The 22,906-nt window shown below is 44.4% G+C and overlaps 1 protein-coding gene and 3 pseudogenes across 1 annotated transcript in view; 2 read left to right on the top strand and 2 right to left on the bottom strand.

Moving 5' to 3' along the window:
* PITPNB (phosphatidylinositol transfer protein beta) overlaps nt 1–19,772 on the bottom strand; it is a 74,388-nt gene extending 54,616 nt beyond the window's left edge. Inside the window, exons 1-5 of the mRNA XM_049788907.1 lie at nt 19,693–19,772; nt 14,005–14,035; nt 7,976–8,121; nt 1,118–1,209; nt 502–509 (exon numbers count right to left, since the gene is read on the bottom strand). Of these exons, the coding sequence (XP_049644864.1) occupies nt 502–509; nt 1,118–1,209; nt 7,976–8,121; nt 14,005–14,035; nt 19,693–19,712 (297 nt within the window). The 5' untranslated portion in view covers nt 19,713–19,772. The remainder of the gene's footprint in view (nt 1–501; nt 510–1,117; nt 1,210–7,975; nt 8,122–14,004; nt 14,036–19,692) is intronic.
* Nucleotides 10,843–10,962, top strand: LOC126031418 (uncharacterized; annotated as a pseudogene).
* LOC126031464 (uncharacterized) lies at nt 11,249–11,376 on the bottom strand (annotated as a pseudogene).
* A 1,151-nt stretch (nt 19,773–20,923) lies between the features above and the next one.
* LOC126029780 (regulation of nuclear pre-mRNA domain-containing protein 1A-like) overlaps nt 20,924–22,906 on the top strand; it is a 49,565-nt pseudogene continuing 47,582 nt past the window's right edge.

Here is a 22,906-nt window from a genome sequence, read left to right as displayed (position 1 = left end):
AGTCATGCAGCAGTGTGTAGTTTTAAAAATAAAAGGCAAGGAAACTGCATTTCACTGCATAATTGGCACAGATTTTATGCAGGAAAAAAAAATTTTTTAAACGGGCAAAAAGGTGAGATGTGACTTTTCAGTGAAGCCGTTTATAAAGGTTTAAAAGGTTTATAAAGGTTTAAAACAGGGTGTGATGAGGGACCAGAGGCATAGCACAGCAGATAGGGTGATTGCCTGGCACGCAGCTAACTAGGGTTTGATCTCCAGCATCCCGTATGGTCCCCGGAGCCTGCCAGGAGTTATTTCTGAGTGCCAATGCCAGGTGTGGCCAAAAAAAAAAAAAAAAAACAAACATAAAACAAAAACAACAAAAACAACAAAAACCAGGGTGTGATGATGATAATTTGTTGGCAACAATTTTGCAGTGAAATAACGGTAGCTGAAAATAACTGCTATGGAAAGCAAAGTTTCAAATGGATATTAATAAACTATACAAAACGTTTTACTCACCGTTACAACTGAGGCATAACATACAGGCACAGGAGGAAGAGGGGAAGGGTGGGGGGGAGAATCAAAACATTAGTCAACAGTTAAAATAACCTGACCCAATAATTTATGTCATATAAATGAAATCTCTGTAAACAGAGTCTACCAGCTAATGTCTGCAGAATATGTTTCTACATAAATGACAGCACAAGATACTTGTCATTATGAAGCTAATAATCTAAATTGATAACTAGAGTGAAAGGAATAACATCACAAAGGTAAAACACCATTGACAAGGTTTAGTAAACAACAGAAACTCAGAATTTGGTTTCATTTTTCTTCTAATTATGAGCAACATTGGTAAAGCTCGTTGAATCTAGACCTGGCACGGAAGAGCTTTCTTGACAGGCTCTGTATTCCTTTCTGAGGTGTACTCTTAGCTGTTCAAAGAGGCTGTTGTCTGGAAAAGCACCCCTATCAAAGATGGGGTGCCACAACCCACAACATAACTTGGTCTCTGCCATGGTTTGGGCAGAGACTTCACAAGAGCCCTCAGAAGGCTTTGCTTAGTGTACCCCAAAAAGAACCAACTCCTCAGCAGTGGGGTGAGAGGCGAACTGACTTCTTGGAGCAGGCTTACTTGTTCTACAGTAGGGATAAGCATTCCAGGCTTTCTCGTGGAACACCAAGGAACCCTCTGGAGCGATCATCCTCACAAATGCTGGAACTTTGCTGTGAGGAAAGAAATATTGGATATATTTTCAACAGCCCACCAATTCTTTGCTGTCCTACAAGACGACTTCAACGATTTCACAATCAAAGCCAATTACCTCTACGCCTCATAAACTTGTGTTCAAGGCCATTACTAACAGTCTTCTTTTCAATTCCCAAGTAATCAAGTGGAAAATTAATATAAAAACAAAATGATTACAAGTATGTTTGACCACACAGAAGCTTTTTCTTTCTTAAAATGCAAGCAATACTTTCTTTTTTTTTTTTTTTTTTTTTTGGTTTTTGGTTTTTGGGCCACACCCGTGACGCTCAGGGGTTACTCCTGGCTATGCGCTCAGAGGTCACTCCTGGCTTGGGGGACCATATGGGACGCCGGGGGATCGAACCGCGGTCCGTCCTAGGCTAGCGCAGGCAAGGCAGGCACCTTACCTCCAGCGCCACCGCCCGGCCCCAAGCAATACTTTCTAAGAATATTTCTAAGGGCTTTAGAATCACTCTGCTACAGTGAACTGTCTTCCAAAGATGTCCAGGAAGAAGAGAGTAAGGGAGAGTGCCTGGGGCAAGGGTGCTTGAAATGCCTCCAGGAAGAGAAGATTCAAAGGTGGTCAGAGGATGAGGAAGGCACAGTACAGGTGGCAGAAAACAAATTGATCAAAGGTCCTAAGATAACAAGGGACTGTACCCTGTGAGTAAGCAAGTCTTTAGCTTAACCAGATGGCACTGAACAGAAATTAGGAATACAAGGTGAGGATGTAGGTGAAGTGAGCAGGTAAGGTGAGCAGGAGGAAAAAGATAAAGAGGGCATGGATCCCATTTTGCAGACCAATTTTAGTTTTCGTTTTTTGTTCAAGCATCTTCTAAAAGGAATGATACAACTTGACTTAAAATAATTTCCCTGTCCTGCCTGCTGATATTACTGGGCCCACTGGGACTGAAAGGCTGAACTCCTTCCTACCTGCTGGGACCCAAGTGCCTCCACACCCAAACTGCACCACACCACAGCCCCTCAAGTTCATGCAGTGTGGATCTATACTAGACAAATCAACACCCTGCTCCTAGTTACTCTTCTGTCCTGTGTGGAGGATGAGCAAAGACAGATGGCAACGCCTAGTTTAATCCCTCAGCATCTTTCAGGTTGTCTAACTGCAAACACTCACCCCATCACAGCAAAAACACTAGAAAATCAATGGGGAAAACACGTAGACCACCACCAAGCTCAATGAGCAAAAAAGAGTATTACCAAAGACATAAACACTACCAGTAAACCCTCAGTGTCTTCAGTGACACTCTGATGGTATTCAGTGAGTTCAAAGGGCAGTCAGCAAAGCACAAGAAAGTATGAGTCAAAATGAAAATAGTGCTACTCAAGATAACAGAAAAGAACATGGGAGGTGATATAAAAAAAGTGAGAAGTTCTTACAGCAGAATAACAAGCTTAGAAAAAGATTAAGGATTTCTTTTTTTAAACTTTATTTATTGACTGACTGCTGGGCCACACCCAGCAGTGCTCAAGGTTTACTCCTGGCTCTGCACTCAGAAATCGCCCCTGGCAAGCTGGGGGACCCGACCACATGGGATGCCGAAATCAAACCTGATCCCTCCCAGGTTGGCCACATGCAAGGCAAACACCACACTGCCGTGCTATCTCTCAGCCCCAAGACTGAGGATTTCTAAGGTGGAAGGTGGAACTGCTAGGGAACAGCAGAAGATGGAAAACAGTCTGAAAGGAAATGAATAGCACAGAGAACTATGTAAAAGAGGAACAGCATAAGAATCATCAGAGTCCCTGAAGAACAAATAGTAAAGAAATTTGATGAAAGAAGAACAGTTAAAGAAAGTTTCAGAAAGAACTTCCCATTCTGAGTATTATAGGTACCAAGATCCAAGAGGCCCGAGGAGCTCCAGTGAAACTGGTCCCAGTTAGGAAAACTCCAAGACACACTATAATCAAAATGACAAAATCCAGAGACAGAATATTAAAAGCAGCAAGATTAAAAAAAAAAAAAAAAACTTACAAAGGAATCCCCATAAGATATACAACAGAACTATCATGTAAGACTCCTGAAGTCAGAAGAATATGAACACCTCACCAAGAATACTCAACCCCGCTAGGTTACCACTCTGATCTGAAGGCACTCTTCAGAGCTTCATGCACAGGCAACAGCTTAGGAAATTCATTGTGTTGAAAGTAGTTTTCTGGGCCCGGAGAGATAGCACAGCAGCGTTTGCCTTGCAAGCAGCCGATCCAGGACCAAAGGTGGTTGGTTCGAATCCTGGTGTCCCATATGGTCCCCCGTGCCTGCCAGGAGCTATTTCTGAGCAGACAGCCAGGAGTAACCCCTGAGCATCGCCGGATGTGGCCCAAAAACCAAAAAAAAAGAAAAAAAAAAAAAAAGGAGTTTTCTAAGAAGCATTCAAGGAGCTCCTTTAAAGGACTGGAGAAACTCCCCAACATGTGGTGTTGAGTACAGTACTCACTAATGATGCATAAGGTTGTCCTCTACTACATTAAGAAAGGTTAAAAACATATAACAATCATGGGGCTGGAGTGGTGGTGCAAATGATAGGGCATTTGCCATGCAAGCACTGACTTGGGATGGACCGAGGTTCAACACCACCCCCCTCCCCCGGCATCCCATACGGTCCCCCCAAGCCAGGAGCGACTTCTGAGCTTATAGCCAGGAGTAAACCCTGAGTGTTACTGGGTGTGGCCCAAAAACAAAACAAAAAACAAAAGCAAAGCACATTCCCCACTGTACTAGCACTCCTGCCCCTAAATTACTTCTGCAATCAAGAACAACTCAAAGAACAGAACAACAAACCAACTAAAAATAATCAAGATTTGAACAAATTTCTCAGCAGAGCTACAAATGACCATTAGTAGCACATGAAAGAATTGTCAACATCATATCAGCAAAGAAATGCGGGGGCTGGAGAGATGCACAGTGATAAGGTGTTTGCCTTGCATGCAAAAGGATGGTGGTTCGAATCCAGGCATTCCATATGGTCTCCCGAGCCTGCTGGGGCAATTTCTGAGCGTAGAGCCAGGAGTAACCCCTGAGCGCTGCCAGGTGAGACCCAAAAACCAAAAGGGAGGGAGGGAGGGAGGGAGGGAGGGAGGGAGGGAGGGAGGGAGGGAGGGAGGGAGGGGGGAGGAAGGGAGGAAGGGAGGGAGGGAGGGAGGGAGGGAGGGAGGGAGGGAGGGAGGGAGGAAGGAAGGAAGGAAGGAAGGAAGGAAGGAAGGAAGGAAGGAAGGAAGGAAGGAAGGAAGGAAGGAAGGAAGGAAGGAAGGAAGGAAGGAAGGAAGGAAGGAAGGAAGGAAGGAAGGAAGGAAGGAATGCACACAGACACGAGATGACTTAAGACCGATATTATTGCTAGCATCAAAACCAAATCAGGTCCTCCTGGGGTCAGAGATCATACAACGGGCAAAAGTGTTTTTTTTTGTTTTGCATGCAGCAGACCTGAGTTTTATGGTTGCTGAGTGCAGAGCCAAGAGTAACTCCTGAGCACTGCTGAGTGTGGTTCAAAAATCAAACAAACAAAAAACTCAGACCAAACCAACCTAAAATAACAAGTGTCAGTAAAGAAGTGGAGAAACTGGTGTCTTCATCATCTACAGATGGGTGGAATGACAGTGACATTTTGACACTTTGGAAAATTACCTGACAGTTCTTCAAAAAAGGAGCTACCAGGAGTTCTGAGTGTGTGTAATGAAAACATTATGTCCACAAAGAAACTTGTACATCAATGTCACAGCAGGATTGTATACAACAGTCAAAAGAACAGATGAGAGCTAAGGAGTTCTATGGTCCCAAGTGCCTGCTTTGCTTGCAAGGAGGCCTGGCAGGGATCCCTGGGCTAAGCACAGCACTGATCCCTCAAGCTCATCTGGGGACCACTACTACCACTTAGGTGGGAGGCAGTCCTTAGTACCACTGGGGGTGACTCCAAAATTTAAAAAAGGCCCGGAGAGATAGCACAGCGGCGTTTGCCTTGCAAGCAGCCAATCCAGGACCAAAGGTGGTTGGTCTAATCCCGGTGTCCCATATGGTCCCCCGTGCCTGGCAGGAGCTATTTCTGAGCAGACAGCCAGGAGTAACCCCTGAGCACGGCCGGGTGTGACCCAAAAACAAAACAAAACAAACAAAGATTTAAAAATAAAAACAAAAACAAGGGGCCGGGCGGTGGCGCTGGAGGTAAGGTGCCTGCCTTATCTGCGCTAGCCTAGGAGACGGACCGCGGTTCGATCCCCCGGCGTCCCATATGGTCCCCCAAGCCAGGAGCGACTTCTGAGCGCATAGCCAGGAGTAACCCCTGAGCGTTACCGGGTGTGGCCCAAAAAAAAAAAAAAAAAAAAAACAAGAATGGATGAGGAGAAATCAGTATGAAGGTAACTGAAAGCAGATTAGTAAGCTGCATGGATATAGGCAAATAAGAAAAAAATACAAAAAGACATAAAACCAATTGAGAAAAAAGTTACTAATGACTTAAAAATTCCAATTTGTGGGAAAGGAATACAATAATCAGACCCAAATTGGCTAACTTCTAGAAGACATAAATAAGAGACCAATATTTCAGTATCCAGGACTGACGATGATGAAAATTCAACATTTCTGAGAAATACAGAAAAACTACCTTTCTCCAAGAAAGAAGAAAAAATAAACAATAGATTGGCTGGTGTATTTCAAAAGGCTTAAGAAGGCCTCCAAATTTCTCTCCGGAATGGTATATTAATAGCATATTAACAGTTGCAATACATTTCCTTGCTTTGTTTCAAAACCCTATACCCGCAAACTATGTACTTCCTAACCACCAACACCCACTCCTAAGTGCATATAGACAATTTAAGAAAATATTTACGGGGCCGGGAAGGTGGCGCTAGAGGTAAGGTGTCTGCCTTGCAAGCGCTAGCCAAGGAACGGACCACGGTTCGATCCCCCGGTGTCCCATATGGCCCCCCCAAGCCAGGGGCGATTTCTGAGCACATAGCCAGGAGTAACCCCTGAGCATCAAAAGGGTGTGGCCCAAAAACCAAAAACCAAAAAAAAAAAAAAAAGAAAATATTTACAATAAATGTGGAAGGACCTTTTATTATAATTGCTTAGCGTCTTCTAGACAGTTATAAGGAATTTAGATCTTTTGTGTTTTGTTTTGTGGGGCCCACACCCAGTGATGCCTAAGGATTACTCAAAACCGCACACAGAGGAATTATTCCTGGCAGAGGGCATAGAGCTATATGAAATGCCTGGGACTGGACCGGGTCAGTCATGTGCAAAGCAAGAACCCTTCCCACTTACTATTTTCCTAACCCCCAAATTGGAACCTTTAAAAATTTTTATTATAATAAATTATAATCTTGGGCACCTTATTAAATTTAACTTTATTTTAGAAGAAATTGAGATTAATTTAGTAAGAAAATGTGGTCTGTTAAAATCCGGATTTCTGGAAGTTCTCTGATGGTTCCTAGAAATCCCCTTACAACAGACTTTAAACTCAGACAAGGCTTGACAAGAAAACAAAATGATTAGTAAGAGAGCAAATTCTAGTCACAATCTAGAAAAGATTCTGTGGAGAATGAATGAGCTGTCACATGAAGCACCACCAGAGATCAGGACACAGAATGAACATATTAAAAACTAGAGCCTCTATATGGGTGACAACTCACTGGTATTTTACCAAAGGATATGGAAAGAATCTTATTAGCCTATGAGAATATTATTGAGATTCAACAAGTCAGACATTTAGAATGTTTTTTTGCAGTGGTCATTACATTTTGGATATCTCAAATAACTTGTCAAGATGTTTTTCAATCTTTTGATGAAATTAAGAAGTGGGTTTTTTAATTTGGTTTTTTTTTGTTTGTTTGTTTGTTTGTGGTACAATGGCACTGCACACAGGCTAGGAAACCCGACAGTGTATAATGAACCTTAGCAAATGTAAGGAAGGTGTTGTTGGCCTTTGCCAACCACTTTAGTCACGGCCACAAGCCTACACAGATAAAGTAAACACAGGATGGTAGGAGACCCAAGGAACTAGCTGATGGAAAGCATACTACTGAATTCAACTTAATGCTCTTAACTGCCACTCCCTAGCAATGTGGCCTGCCCTCATCACACTGAAGTCTAAGAGGCTCTGCTTATGATGAGTTGTTCTTATGGCACACTATTCCATGATTCTTTGCTAGTCCACAATCTAGTTATCAAATGGTACTGTGCCTTGAATATGACACTGATAATATTGGTACAGATGTCTGACTGCCTGTCTTAAGCATATTCCCTCCCCTAGACTAGGTACCAGATGGTGCCTATCTTAATGGACAGATTTTTGGTTTATTACTGTTAGCAGCCGTTACCGATCACATTATGAGATCCATTACTGCCATCCTTTTTTTTCTCCCCATCTCAAGCCTTCCCATGCAACCACCACAGCTGCCAAAGATCTTTCTAAGATTAAGTCAACTACATGGGCATCATACAGTAGTAATACAGTCAGACTTATTCATGCTTCTAAGTGGACATTTTCTAATTCACCAGGTCCTGTCTGCTTATTGCCAGACTCTTAAGGCTGCTCGCTTGGAGAGCTTTGTAGCATGGTGGGCAAAGTCTTGCCTTGCACAGTCAACTTGAGTTTTATCTCTGGTATCCCAAAGGGTCCCAGAGCACCAAATAAAAGTGATTCTGGAACAGTTAAATGTTTAATAAACTGAAAAGTCAATGCATAATTATTTAATAAATGACTACGTTAGACAGGAACATTTTCTTACCTCTTTAGATGGTAAATTTTGTGTGTATACTGTCCTTTTTCTCCATCTTTCTCATAAGGTTCATTCTTTAGAACTTCGATTCCTTCTCCACCACCAGTCTCATTCTTACTAGCCTCTGCAACAGAGTAAAGCTGCCCAACCTGATACTGAAACACCAAAGAAAACAGCACTTCAGTAAGTCTCAACTAACAGCAAAGACTTACTGTGCTACAATCTTACTCTGAAAGATTCAGAAAGCACAGCCCAAACATTCAGCATACAGGACCTCTGTAACTCAACACGACTCACTAATATGTTTAGGAAGACAGATGATCGACCACACAGCTCTGAGAAATATATTTTCATAATATTTCCACTAATGAAACTGCTAATTATAAATCATCTGGTACTTTAATGTGTACTATCCATTTATCAAGAAAACTTCGCACTCAATTTGATTGGGGGGATAATCTATTTTCCATAGCATTTTCACATTCATTACATCCCAGTTATTTCACAGAATTCTGAAGTAGGAGTGGTACGAATATAACTCTCGGTGTGCTAATAAGGCTGAGCAACCAGAATACTATTCTCTTTTTTTTTTTTTTTTTGGATTTAGGTCACACCCAGCAACACTCAGGGGACCATATGGAATGCCAGGATTCAAACCAGGGTCCATCCTGTATTGGCTGCATACAAGGCCAACGCCTTACCACTGTGCTATTGCTTCGGCCCTCAGAATGCTACTCTTTTTGTTTTTGTTTTTGGGTCACACCCAGTAGCGCTCAGGGGTTACTCCTGGCTCTACGCTCAGAAATCACTCTTGGCAGGCTCGGGGGACCATATATGATGTCAGGATTCAAACTACCGTCCTTCTGAATGCAAGGCAAATGCCCTACCTCCATGCCATCTCTCCAGTCACAGAATACTATTTGTTTGTTGTTTTTTTTTATTTTTGGGCCACACCCGGCGGTGCTCAGGGGTTACTCCTGGCTGTCTGCTCAGAAATAGCTCCTGGCAGGCACGGGGGACCATATGGGACACCGGGATTCGAACCAACCACCTTTGGTCCTGGATCGGCTGCTTGCAAGGCAAACGCCGCTGTGCTATCTCTCCGGGCCCAGAATACTATTCTTATGATGCTTGCAGGATAGAAAAGTTGAATAATGAAAAATGTGATATACAAAAAAACCTTTGCAATTCAAACTGAGTAGGCCTCTGGGCTTTATCCTTCTCAACTTATGTATGACAAGACAAATTTGACCCTTGCCCATCTAAAAAGAAACAGAACTGGGTATCCAAGACCAGAACTATTAATGGTGAAGTCCTCCAATAAACAAATTATTTTTAAAGTACTACAAGTACATAGGTACCATAAAAGGCAAGAAGGTGCTGACAGCTTCTTTCATTTTCAAGCAAACAAGAATCCTCAGCAGTCTACAATGATGTTCTATGCCAATGTAGATTCACTACTAACAGTTCCAATAAATGATATAAAATCACCTTTTCATGCTCCAATTTGGTTCAGGGACTCAACCAGGTACCCATTATGTTCTAATTTGGCTAAATATCTTTTTCCCAATGTAAATAGCCTAAAGAAATGTCTTTCTCTTTTTTTTTTTTTAAGAATTTATTCTTTTTATTTTTAATTATGAGGACAAAGATGGAAAGAAAGAGGACAGGTAAAGTTACAGTGGAAGGACAATCACCCATAAACAGAATTCTTAGAAGAAATCCCCTTGCTGATACCTTAATTTTGAACTTTCAGCCAAAGAACATTAAGAAAAATAAAATAGAACCCACGTATAATTACTCTGTCCCTCAAGTCCCCAGATTGTAGTACATTATATGGAAATGCTTTTCTCTTTTACTTTTTTTTTTGGATCTTGGGTCATGCCTGGCTGCGCTCAGGGGTTACTCCTGGCTCTGCACTCAGAAATCGCTCCTGGCAGGCTTGGGGGACCATGTAGGATGCTGGGATTCGAACCACCCTGGATCGGCAAGGCAAATGCCTTACCGCTGTGCTATCTCTCCAGCCCCATTTTTCTTTTTTCTTCAAAAGCATATATGCAAAGAAGTTACAAAGATCTATCTCTAGACAGTAAATCTAAAGTAACTTTTTTGTTTGTTTTTGTTTTTGGGTCACACCTAGCAACGCTCAGAGGTTACTCCTGGCTCTATGCTCAGAAATCGCTCCTGGCAGGCTCAGGGGACCATATGGGGGGATGCCAGGATTCGAACCACCATCCTCCTGCATGTAAGGCAAATACCCTACATCCATGCTATCTCTCCAGCCCTCAAAAGTATCTTTTTTAATTAATATCTTTTTTTTTTTTTTTTTTTTTTTGGTTTTTGGGCCACACCCGGTAACGCTCAGGGGTTACTCCTGGCTATGCGCTCAGAAGTTGCTCCTGGCTTGGGGGACCATATGGGACACCGGGGGATCGAACCGCGGTCCGTCCAAGGCTAGCGCTGGCAAGGCAGGCACCTTACCTTTAGCGCCACCGCCCGGCCCCTAATTAATATCTTTATTTAAAGATATTAAAGGTATTATTTAAATACCTTGATTACAAAAATGATTGTAGTTGGGTTTCTGTCAGAGGGAGAGAGATAAACACAGAATGGTCTCACTCATCTATGGGTTTTGAGGAAAACATTTGTGTAATGATTCTCAGAGACAAAATAGAGGACTGGAGGGTCCAGCTCCTGACATGAAGCTCACCACAGGGATCGTTTAGTGCAGTCACAGAAATAATTACACTGAGAACTATCATAACAAAATGTGACTGAATGAGGGAAGTAGAAAGCCTGTATAGAGTACAGGCCGGTGTGGGGTGGGGAGGAGGGACACTTGGGATATTGGTCATGGGAATGTTGCACTGGTGAAGGATTTTATATATGTATGTTCTTTACACTGACTATATAAAGAGGAGGTACAGTAAATGCACCCCATATACACCTCAACTAAGGTCCTTTGCCTGGTCTGTATTGTGATTTGGGGGACAAAAAAAATCATTTTGAGGGAAGAAAAATATCACAATTTCTAATGATGTCCTTGGTTCTCAATTTTGAGTTCAGTAAATATATATAAAAAGTCAGTGAAAATGTTTTTCTCTTTCAATTCAGAAGAATTTAAGAAGCTAGGATCAAATACATTTCTCAACATATAATGAGTTGGCATTGGGGCTCTACAGACAGTGGTCTTATTTTGACTTTATTATTAGAGTACCAGGGTAGTTCAATAACACTATATTCCCTAAGAGCTTCAAAATGTACTTTATCAACATTCATTTTTTTTTTTAAGTCAAGTTTCCCACATTTGGGGAAATTGCAGGGGTCAGCACACCCGGAGTGCAATGGGTGAGCCTCGCCCTGAGGAAACCACCTTCGTGATCATGGTATCTCCCCTGCCAAGTAAGTATTATCAACATTCATTTTAAAAATTGTATTAAAGGGTGCCGGAGAGATAGCATGGAGGTAAGGCATTTTGCATGCAGAAGGATGGTGGTTCGAATCCTGGCATCTCACATGGTCCCCCGAGCCTGCCAGGAATGATTTCTGATCGTAGAGCCATGAGTGGTCCCCTAAGCGCTGCCGGGTATGACCCAAAAATCAAAGAAAAAAAAATAGTAGTAAAGGACTAAAGTGCCACCACATGGGATCTGGTAGCTCTCCTTGTATCCAGCTGATTCCAGTTCAAATCCCTGACATCATAAGGACCCCCCCAAGCACTATCAAGGATCATTCCTGAGCATATTGCTAGGAACAACCTCTGACCAGTACTACTGTGCATGGTCCTCCAAGCTCTCCACCCCCACAAAAGTAGATAAAAACCAGTACTGTTTCTCTAAGTCAAAAGGTAAAAGTGATTTTCATCAGGATACAATAACAAAAATTTACATAGAAACAAGTGCAGTATTTTTTTAAAGGGTGTTTTTTTTTGGGGGGGGCACCCAGTGGTAAGCAGGGGTTACTGGTCACTAACTGGTCACTCCTGACTAGTTAGAAGATCCATGGGGTACTGGGGATCAAATTCAGGTGAGGAACATGCCAGGCAAACACCCTGAGTGATATACTATATCTCTATCCCCTAATTTGTCATGTTTGACAAGCCTTTTTTCTCCCCCTTTGGTTTTGGGGCTACAAACAGTGGTGCTCAGGGCTTACTCCTGGGTTCACTCAGGAATCACTCCTGTCTCAATCAGTGGACCTTATGGGATGCTGGGGGTCAAACCCAGGTCAGTGCGTGCAAGGCAAATGCCCTACCCACTGTGCTATCACTCAGGCCCCTGACAAGGCTTTTTCTTATTGTTCTGTCATTTGAAGGCTACACACAGAGGTTCTGACAGCTAGAGGAAATGATGGGAACTGAATCTAAGGTCTTACATACAAGGCTTTCAAATCCATGGCTCTGTATGAGCCTTATTTCCAGCCCTCCTCAATTACTTTAAAAACTAACATGAGTGCAAGTATGTCTGCTTTGCTAAGCAGAACTTAAAGCTGATTAGATTATTTGGGTAACATTCCCAAAACTCAGAAAGATTTCATAAGCTGATTCAACTACCTGAAACCAAAAAGATGAAAAAACAATTGAACAAATGTCAACTTCAGATTTAAGTTCAAATAATTAACTGTACAAATACGTAAAAAGGGTGCCTGCCTTGTTTGGAGTGTTTTACTAAAATAAAACCTTAGGCATTACTGTGATATGCACAACTTTTGTTCAAATCAGCATTGAACAGTCAGTGCCAGACAGCGATTCTTTCAGCTCACGCATTTTATTTTCTTTTGCTTTCTGTCTTGTGTCAGCTGTCACTTTACTTCTTCGGTTATCAGCCTGGTTTTTTTGTCCCACTTCCAATTCACTGTCAGCTCCAAGAAAACTTGGAGACTGAGCAAGTACAACTGGTGTGCAAGTTATAGAAGAACCTATAATGCTTTCTGTTACACATCTGAGTTCTCAGGAGCCTTGTCTGCTTCTATCCTTATTCTTGGCTATAACTGCCGGCAATGCAAATTCTGAACAGGTGATGTATTTCTGTATCATGTGCAGACCAAGGAAAAAGTAATCTCTCCCAGTTATGTGCTGGTCAGAACATGTCCAGAATGCTGGTTTCAGCCAAAGACACTAATTACACCATATGCAGCAGTGAGACAGCTAGTGAGAAAGTGTATAGGTCATGTCACAGACCAAGGCATATTATACTTGACTAAATAAGCAGGCTGGGAATGTGTAACCTTCTGACCTCACATAGAAAAGATGAAACAAAGAGCTTGGAAGAGGAAAGAAAATTGGCATCAGAAAACCTCAAGGGTTTCCATATGCAAGATGGAAACAAGCTTATTTCCTAGGGCTCAATGGAATGTAAACAACCACTGAACACTATAAGAAAGTAGACTTTGGCTCAAAGATAAAGGTTTAACATTTTCAACATAAAGTAGACTGCTTGTCTATTTCCTTGGGATAATGTAAAAAGAATTCCTGCACTGAGTGTTCAAACAACACTTTTTGGATTCTTCTAAAATTAGGCAGTGCATTAAAAATTCATTTATAAGTACTTATTTGTGGGCTGGAGAGAGCTCAATGAGTTGTAGCATATGCCAGGAAGACAGGTTCATTATCTTGCACTGAATGGTCCTCAGAGAATTGCCATGGAGTAACTCAGGAGCATAGAGCCAGGAGAAGGCCCTGAGCAACAATTACTGTGGGCCAAAAAATAAAAAATAAAATAAAGGAAGCCCCCCCCCAAATAAACTATTATTTGTAACATTAGGTAATTCGTTAACTTTATAATATATATTAAATATAAAGGCATAAATGATTACAACCAAGGTATTTAGATAAACATATCAAAATTACCCAGATAGGGGACCAGAGAGACAGCTCAGGGGAATTGACTACATGGCCTGAAAACAGGACGTCCAGACCTGCTGCCCAACATCACGTGGACCCTTTATAGCAAGCAAGTCCCTGAGCACCAATGGGTATGGCCCCCAAAATAAGCAACAAAAATTAACTAGACAAATAAAGTAATGCAGATGAAACTTACCTCCTGAACAGAACATGGCAAAACCACACGGCTAGAAAGAAAAAAATATGTGTTATAAATAGCTTTAAAACAGATTTTCACATTTAAAATAGCTTTTACCAACATGTGATTTATGGAAGAAAGCCCTTTACAAACCCAACAGTTTAGGTAAAGACTTTTAAATAAAATAAAACTACCATTCCTGGGACTCCTGTGAGACATAAAAACTTATCAATGAAGTTGTATTTGTAGGCAAATCAGAGGGCTCATGAATTTGCTAGTATAAGTTTGTGCATACGTACATTGTACATTTTGTGCAATAAGAGAAAATTTACCACTGAAAATAGCTTGGACCTTAGCCAAGTACCTTGCAGGGAGAGATTAAAAAAAAAAAAGGCTGCTAAATTGTTGTCAACTTGTTTGTTTTGGGGGCACATCAAGTGGTGCTGAAAGTTTACTAAAGACTTTGCACTCAGGGATCACTTCTGCCCGGGTGGGCCATGTACTAGACAAGCTCCCTGCTGTACTATCTTCCGGCCCCAGGGTGCTCTTTGATCTTGTTCAAAAGTTTGACTGGACAAACTAGTTACTAACATTTATTCTCCTCAAATATCTATATTTGAATACTCAGATCACCTTGTATAGAACATGTCTGTTTATTACACTTTGGGAGGTGATCATCTCCTAGTATAGGTAGATTTCTGAAGCTCTTATGTTTATGCTCATGTCACTTGAAATAAAAAAAAATTCAGTCTTCTGCCAATCCCTCTTTCTCAGTCATGGGGAATCACTTGGTACTCTGCAGAGAATAGTCTTCTAAACAGGGACTGCAGCGATAATATAGCAGGTAAGACACTTGCCTTGCAAATGGTCAACCTGGTATCTATCCCTGGCATCCTAGATGGTCCCCTGAGCACCACTAGAAGTAATTCCTGAATACAGAGCCAGGAGGTAAACCTGAGCATCAACTGGTGTGGGCGAACCTCCCTGCTCCCATAAAGACATCCTCAAAGATACCACTTACTAACATCTACTCTCATCAAAAATAAACTTGCTGGAGGCCGGAGCAGTGGTGCAAGGGGTAAGGCATCTGCCTGCCCACGCAAGCCTAGGACGGACCGCAGTTCGATCCCCCCACCTCCCGCATCCCATATGGTCCCCCAAGCCAGGAGCAATTTCTGAGCGCATAGCCAGGAGTAACCCCTGAGCACACCCACCAGGTGTGGCTCAAAAAATAAAATAAAATAAAATAAAATACAATAATAAACTTGTTGAGCTAGAACAATAGTACAATGGGTAGAGTGCTTTGCCTTGCAGGCGCACAACCCAAGTTCGATCCCCAGCATCCTATATGGTCCTCTGAACACTGTTAGAGGAGTTACTCCTTAGCATCACCAGGTGTGGTCCACCCCATCCCCCCAAAAGAAACTTTCAGTGGTAGAACACATCTTACAGGTGAGACTACGTTTAATGCTATCTCCACCAGCCCCCCACACACACATTGCCAAATGTTTGATTTCCACAACTAACTATGCAAATACCACAATAAAGTGTGTGTGCAAAACACACACACACACACAAACACACACAGTGAGACAATAGCAATGAACAGGGATCGTGGGTGAGGGATGTCTTCTCAGATCAAATCTGGCACTTTAGATGCCAATTCACAGAATACACTAATTTGTTTACTGTCCCAGTAACAGAACTGAAACTCGGGGTGTTTGGGGGAGAGAAGCAGACAGGTGGAAGATTTGGGTAGGAGTATATTTTCAGGGTTTGCCTTTTATGCAGAAGGTCGGTGGTTCGAATCCCGGTATCCCACAGGGTCCTGAGCCTGCCAGGAGAGATTTCTGAGTGTAGAGCCATGAGTAACCCTTGAGTGCTACCAGGTGTGACCCAAAAACAAAAAAAAAAAAGAAAAGAAAATCCATCTTCTGATTACAGAAAACCTTGAGAAGTATGGGAAAAGTCATCTTCCACAAAATGAGCCGGAGTTGCCAAAGGCCAGACCCAAGATGACAGTGGGGCAGCAGAGGGATTGCAAGAGAGGAGTGACAGACGAAAAACTTCCCTGAAACTTCAGAAAACCACAATCACTGCTGAGTAATTTTAACACACACTTGCAGGAAAATTTCTATTTTTATATAGTAACACTTTCAAGAATGCTTACTTAACAAAATCAAAGCGACAGATAAAGATATTCTGAATGAGTCAAGTAACTTCTTGAAGGTTTGTTTAATTGAAATGTAAAAGAGATAGGCATATTTCCCATTATTTTTCCTGAAAGAGGATGCATCTTTAAGAGCAATTTGAAAGGTTTCAGATTTCTCTGACAGTTCTCAGGAGATAATTTTCCAACTAGCAAATTATCTAAAGCCAGGACTAGGTGCTGGAGCATAGCACAAGTGGCAGAACACATGCCTAGTAACTGATGCTCAGTATGTGCGAGATCCTGAGTTTGATCTCCAGCACCACATAAATCATAGGGTGTGGTTCCATAAAGAAATTAAATAAAACTAGCACTTATGGTAGTAACAATTTATTGCTTAATAACTTGAAGGGAACACCCCCACCTTATTAAAGCCATTTCTAAGTTCTTAATCCATCAAAATGATACTCTAAAAAGATTAAAAACACTTGCCAAAGTGAGCTTACTAACAGTTTCAGAGAGGCGTTAGATACACATTGTTCCTGACCAAAAACAACTTAGGAAGGTTGATGGTGATATTAGAAAAAAAATCATTTTTCTTTTCATTACCCACCATGAAGAGATCAGAGTTCTAAGCTAGATGCTGCAGTGGTTACTGAGACTCTTATTAATTAAAAAAAAAAAAAGGGCCCGGAGAGATAGCACAGCAGCGTTTGCCTTGCAAGCAGCCGATCCAGGACCAAAGGTGGTTGGTTCGAATCCCGGTGTCCCATATGGTCTCCCGTGCCTGCCAGGAGCTATTTCTGAGCAGACAGCCAGGAGTAAGCCCTGAGCATCGCCAGGTGTGGCCCAAAAAACCAAAAAAAAACAAAAAACAAAAAAAAACAGCCTTTCTACCTACAAAAAAACAGAGGCAGACAGAATGTAGGGGGGAAATGAATTGTGAACATCAAGAAATGCATTTATAATTTTTATGAGGAAAATTATGCATTGGAAACCATGTCTGTCACTTGGACATATTTAGATTTTAGATTTTGACAGTGAAAGTCATGGTCTGCAAAAAATTTTTAAAAATTATGCACGTACCAATTCCCAATGGGAAATGCTTTCCATAAGTTAGCTTGATGCTACTCAAATAATTGTCTCGGGAATCCCCTGGAAACTTAATTCACATTTTAAGAGGGAGGAAATAACTCTAATTAAAGAAAAATGACCACATCATCTGTGATCTAAAATCAGTGCTGCAACTCCCTTGCTCTGTGGGCCAAATCAATTTCCTCCTGTCTTATTTCCAACATTTGTCTTAATATTTGACACCTATCTACATTAAGGAGCCGCTTCATGGAGATCACTTGTACCATACACTGCGTAAACAAAGAAGTACTATGTAAAGCTAATATAAAGCCAACGTTTCTTATTATAAAGGTTTTCCAATTTTCAAAGACAAAGACAAATGTGTCTGTTTCTCAGGATCCCTGTTGTCAGTGACCAGTTCTGATTTTTTTCATCAAGTTAACACTTATTGATCATTTATCAGAACTAGTGGAAGAGTTGGAAGCGTAACAGACTCAGCCCCCCCCCCCCCACACACACACACTCTGTAAAGTGGAGAATAAACTTTTTATAGGGCACAGGAGGTGGAGGGGTAACCAGCATGTTACATATTGGAAGATGCTCATTGCTATGGAGAACAACGAAGCAGGAAAGGCAAGGATACTAAAGGCTGTAGGGGTTGGGGGGGGAGTCCCTTGGAAGCTGCGATTGCAGCTGAGAACTGACAAGTGAGCAGGGAAGTGGAGAGAACAGGTAAGCTTGGGAGCCTGGAACAGGCCAACAACGGAAGGGCAGTAAGATGAAAACAAAGCAGGAAAGGAAAGCAGAGGTCACTGGCGAGACTTTAGCTTCAACTCACAGCAAGATAGGGAGTGGGGAGGGGAACGGGAAGGTGATTCCAAAAGCAGGAAAAAGCCACAAAGTGACTTATCAACCAAAAATAAACAAAAAAAAAATAGAACTGAAAAAAAATACCAGGAATAAGAAGACCCCAATGAAAAAGCCTAATTTAAGAACTTAAATTAAAAAAGGCATTAGCGAGGCCAAAGAGATAGCACAGAGGTAGGGCGTTTGCCTTGTATAGAAGCACTGTCGTTCGAATCCCGGCATCCCATAAGGTTCCCCGAACCTGCCGGGGGTGATTTCTGAGCCAGGAGCCAGAGCCAGGAGTAACCCCTGAGCGCTGCCGGGTGTGACCCCCCCCAAAAAAAAAAGGCATTTGCAAACCCAAATGGGGGGGAGAGAAAGAGAGAGACCCTCCCCCAAAGCCTGGATGGCAGTGAGAAGGGTACAGGGGGTGGAGAGCAGCGACACCAAAACAGCTGTGACAGCTGAACCTTTCGGGAACAATCCGTATTTCCGAGGCCAACAACCTTCAGTCCTGGCCAGCGAGAGGAAAATGTCCCCCCCAAAGCCAACTTTGCAACAAAAATCACCGGGCCCACTCCGGAAAACTCTTCCTAGAGTTGGTGCACCCACAGATACGGGGGGGGGGGGGCGGAAGAAAGGGACCCCACAGTTGTGGCTGCTGCAGACTCGGAACCCGGAGCCCAGAAGGGGGGGTCCTCCCGTACTCGGGTGCAGGCCGGCTGAGCTTCCCCCCCAAGACCCTGGGGGACTGGGAGGGGCTCCTGCTTGAACTTGGGGGCCGCCCCGTGGGACTTATCACCATCACACAAGGACACCACTAACCCCCCTCGCTTTGGCGTCCCGATAGGGAATCGGGGTCCCCTCGAAGGCCCTGAAGGCCTGGAGAGTGGTGGTGGGGGGTGCAGTCTCAGCCAGGGGGGCGGAGTTTTGGGGTGGGGGAGATTTTGGGGTGGTGGGGTTCTCGGGGTGGGGGGATTTGGGGGGAATGGGGGGTCTTGAGGTGGGGTATCTCGGGGTGGGGATCTTGGGGTTGGGGAGATGTTGGGGTGGAGGAATCTCAGGGTGGGGGGGATCTCGGGGTGGGGGATTTGAGGGTGGTGGGGATCTTGGGGTGGGGGATCTTGGGGTGGTGGCGACCTTGGAGGTGAGGGGATCTTGAGGTGGTGGGGATCTTGGGGTGGAGGGATCTTGGGGTGGGGGATCTTGGGATGTGGGATTTGAGGGTGGTGGGGATCTTGGGTTGGGGGATCTTGAGGTGGAGGGATCTTGGGGTGGGGGATCTTGGGAAGGAGGGATCTTGGGGTGGGGGCCCCGCAGGGAGAAGGCGGGTCCCAGTGTTAACTTCCGATCGCGCCTTCCCAAACCACGCGCTCCGGGCCCCGGGCCCCACAGCAGCCGCAGCAGCCTTGGCCCCCCGCGGCAGATGTTCCGCGCGATGCTCCGAAGCACAGGCCCGGGGAGGAGCCGGGGTCGTCTCGGAGCGCGCAGTGTGCAACAGGGGCTGCGAGTGGGCCAGGGGGCGGCGCAGGGCGCGGCCGGGCCCGCGGTGCTGCTATGCTGTTCCTATTTTTTTTTTTAGAAATATTCCGCCAGCGAAGCCCCGGGATCTCCGTGGCGCCCACCCAGCCACTCACAATTCCTTAATCAGCACCATCTTCCCGGAACCCCCTCACAGCTGCCGCCGCTGCCGCTACCGCCGCCGCCGCCGCCACCACCACCGCCGCTACCGCCTCTCACGGCGCCTGCGCGGGTCCGCCCCTCGGCCCCGCCGCGCCGCTAACTGCGCCTGCGCGGTCACGCCCCTTCCGCCATGACGCGTAGCGTCAGCGCACGCGCGAGACTAGAGTCGTCCTCGTCGCGGGCCCCACCCTAGGCGGGGCACGCGGGGAAGTTCCCACTGCGCCTGCGCAGCGCACGGTTGGGGCGTTCCTTCCCACTGCGGCTGCGCAGCGTTGCCCAAGTACATGCGTGCGTGCGTGCGTGTGTGCGTGTGTGCGTCTCCCCCTGCGCCTGCGCAGAGCTGCGGCTCCTCCCTCCTCCTTCTAGGCCCTGATCCCTCTCGAGGCTTCCTTGCAACCTGCTCTCTTTGGGGGTGAGTTTTAGTATGTGCAACCTCACATAGGGTGGGTTTGTTTGTTTGTTTTAGGGGGTGGTTGTTGTTTTTCGTTTTAGTTTGTTTTTCTATTTTGTTTTTGTTTGTTTTGCTTTGATTTTACTTTTTTTTTCTTTTTTTTTTTTTTGTTTTTGTTTTTGTTTTTGTTTTTTTGTTTTTGGGCCACACCCGTTTGACGCTCAGGGGTTACTCCTGGCTATGTGCTCAGAAATCGCCCCTGGCTTGGGGGGACCATATGGGACGCCGGGGGATCGAACCGCGGTCCATTCCTTGGTAGCGCTTACAAGGCAGACACCTTATCTCTAGCGCCACCTTCCCGGCCCCTACTTTTTTTTTCTGATCACTAGCTCAGAGATATTCTCAACCTGCTTTTGAGAATTGTTGGCTCGCCTTAGGGACTCACACAACTTCTAAAAGACATCTTAAAGGAAGAGGGTTTTTTTTTGGGGGGGGGGGGTAGTGCTGGCAACAGCAGGTTCTGCAAATCTTCTGAGCCCCATTATGGATCCAGCAAGAAAATAAATGTAAGCCTGGTGTCCAGCTCATGTGCATGTGCCAGGAGCCTGGAAGGCCTGCCTACCTGTGTCGTGTGATTGCAGCCGGCTCCACAGTGAATCACCACACAAATGCCAACAAATACACAGGCATTGCCCACCCCCGGACCTGAATCCACCATTGCTGCTGGAAGCAGTAATCCCGAAGATGTGCCAACACTCAGCATTATCTGACACTCTCCATCAAGCAAGTCCCTCATGGGCAAGAAGTTCGCCCTTAAGATCAAGGAGCATGATATGTACTACATGTATACATGCACAGGGCAGGTTAACACGCCTACCCTGAACACCTGTAAGTGCTTCATCAGCAACACCCCCACCAGGAGCAGCTTGAGATACCGACAGGGCACTTACCCCGCACCCCTCCACCCACACCTGGGACTGCAGCCTAAGAGCCAAAAGGTGACACTCAGGATGAAATAGATGCAGGGCTTGGCCTCCCTTAGCAACAGCAGTGTTTGGCAGAGTGCCCAGGGCGGTGGCTTTGAATACATTCATGTAAGGGAGGCGAAGGAGTCACCGGCTGGACTCTGTCTCGAGAGACCAAGTTGGAGGAGACGGTTATAAATAGTCCAACCTGAGAGGCCTGCCAGATAGAGGAAAACAGACTGGGAGGTTGGGACAGACTTAGCATATTTGGGGAGTAGGTAGTAGGCAGAGTATTAAGCAAGAGAGCAAAATAAACAGAAATTAAACAGGATTAAATCCGAGTTGAGTTTTTTTTCTTTTTCTTTTAGCTACCACCAACTGGGTTAGTCTCTTACTCCTTGCTCTTTGCTCAGGGATCCTTCCTGGTGGGGCTTTAGGGGTTGAATCTTGGTCTGCCTTGTGCAAAGCAAGCAGCCTGCCTGCTGTACTATAGATATAGTCTCCAATTTAGAGAATTAATACTGTATTCCGAAGCACAGGAACCTGTTGGAAGACAGGTGCTTTTTGTATTTCATAAAAATATAAAAACTGGGGCCAGAGCAATAGCATAGTAGATACGGCATTTGTCTTGCGTACCGCTGACCAGAGTTTGGTTCCTAGCATCCTATATGATCCCCTGAGCCTGCTAGGTGTGGCCCCAAAACCAAAAACCTACATAAAAGCCCTTCTATATAAATATTTCAATGAAGTGTCTGAAATTGGTAGTTATAACATGGAGTTTGGGTTACTTAAAAAAAAAATCTCGGGACTGGTGAGATAGCATGGAGGTAAGGCGTTTGCCTTCCATGCAGAAGGACGGTGGTTCAAATCCCGGCATCCCATATGGTCCCCTGTGCCTGCCAGAGGGGATTTCTAAGCATAGAGCCAGGAGTAACCCCTGAGCGTTGCTGGGTATGACCCAAAAACCAAAAAAAAAAAAAAAAAAATCTCTGTGATGTGGAAAACACTTGTTACCCCGTAAATAATCAAGAAAACTGGGGACCAGAGAGATAGTACAGTGGAGGGATATTTGCCTTGAACGCAGCTGACCCAGGATAGACAGTGGTTCGAATCTCTTATGGTCCCCCTAGACTGCCAAGAGTGATTTCTTTTTGTTGTTGTTGTTTTGTTTTTGTTTTAAGGTCACACCGGCTGCTCTCTGATTACTCCTGGCTCTATGCTCAAAAATCGCTACTGGCAGACTCTGGGGACTATATGGAATCTCAGGGGTTACTTCTGGCTCTACACTCAGAAATCGCTCCTGGCAGACTCTGAGGACCATATGGGATGCCGGGATTTGAACTTCTGCACCCAAGGCAAATGCCCTACCTCCATGCTTTATCTTCGAACCCCAGAAGCAATTTCTGAGAGCAGAGCCAGGAGTAATCCCTGAGTGCCACCAGATGTGATAAAATAAAAAAAGGATTCCAGAAAACTGGATTTTATTATTTTGTTTTGGTTTTGGCCCACACCCAGTTTTTGTTTTTTGGCCCACAGCCACTGGCTCAGAAATCACTCCTGGCAGGCTCCAAGGACCACATATGATGCCCAGAATTGAACCTGGGTCAGCTGCAGGCAGGCAAGTGCCCTATCCACTGTGCTTTCACTCCAGCCCCTGGATCTCATTGTTGAGGAGCTTAAAAGATGGGAGTAGGGGGGCCGGGCGGTGGCGCTAAAGGTAAGGTGCCTGCCTTGCCTACGCTAGCCTAGGACGGACCGCGGTTCGATCCCCTGGCGTCCCATATGGTCCCCCAAGCCAGGAGCGACTTCTGA

Source organism: Suncus etruscus, chromosome 15 (assembly GCF_024139225.1).
Source record: "Suncus etruscus isolate mSunEtr1 chromosome 15, mSunEtr1.pri.cur, whole genome shotgun sequence".
In the NCBI taxonomy this organism is placed as follows: domain Eukaryota; kingdom Metazoa; phylum Chordata; class Mammalia; order Eulipotyphla; family Soricidae; genus Suncus; species Suncus etruscus.
The sequence above is the reverse complement of the archived record's forward strand: the minus strand, read 5'-3'. Positions and strand labels throughout refer to the sequence as shown.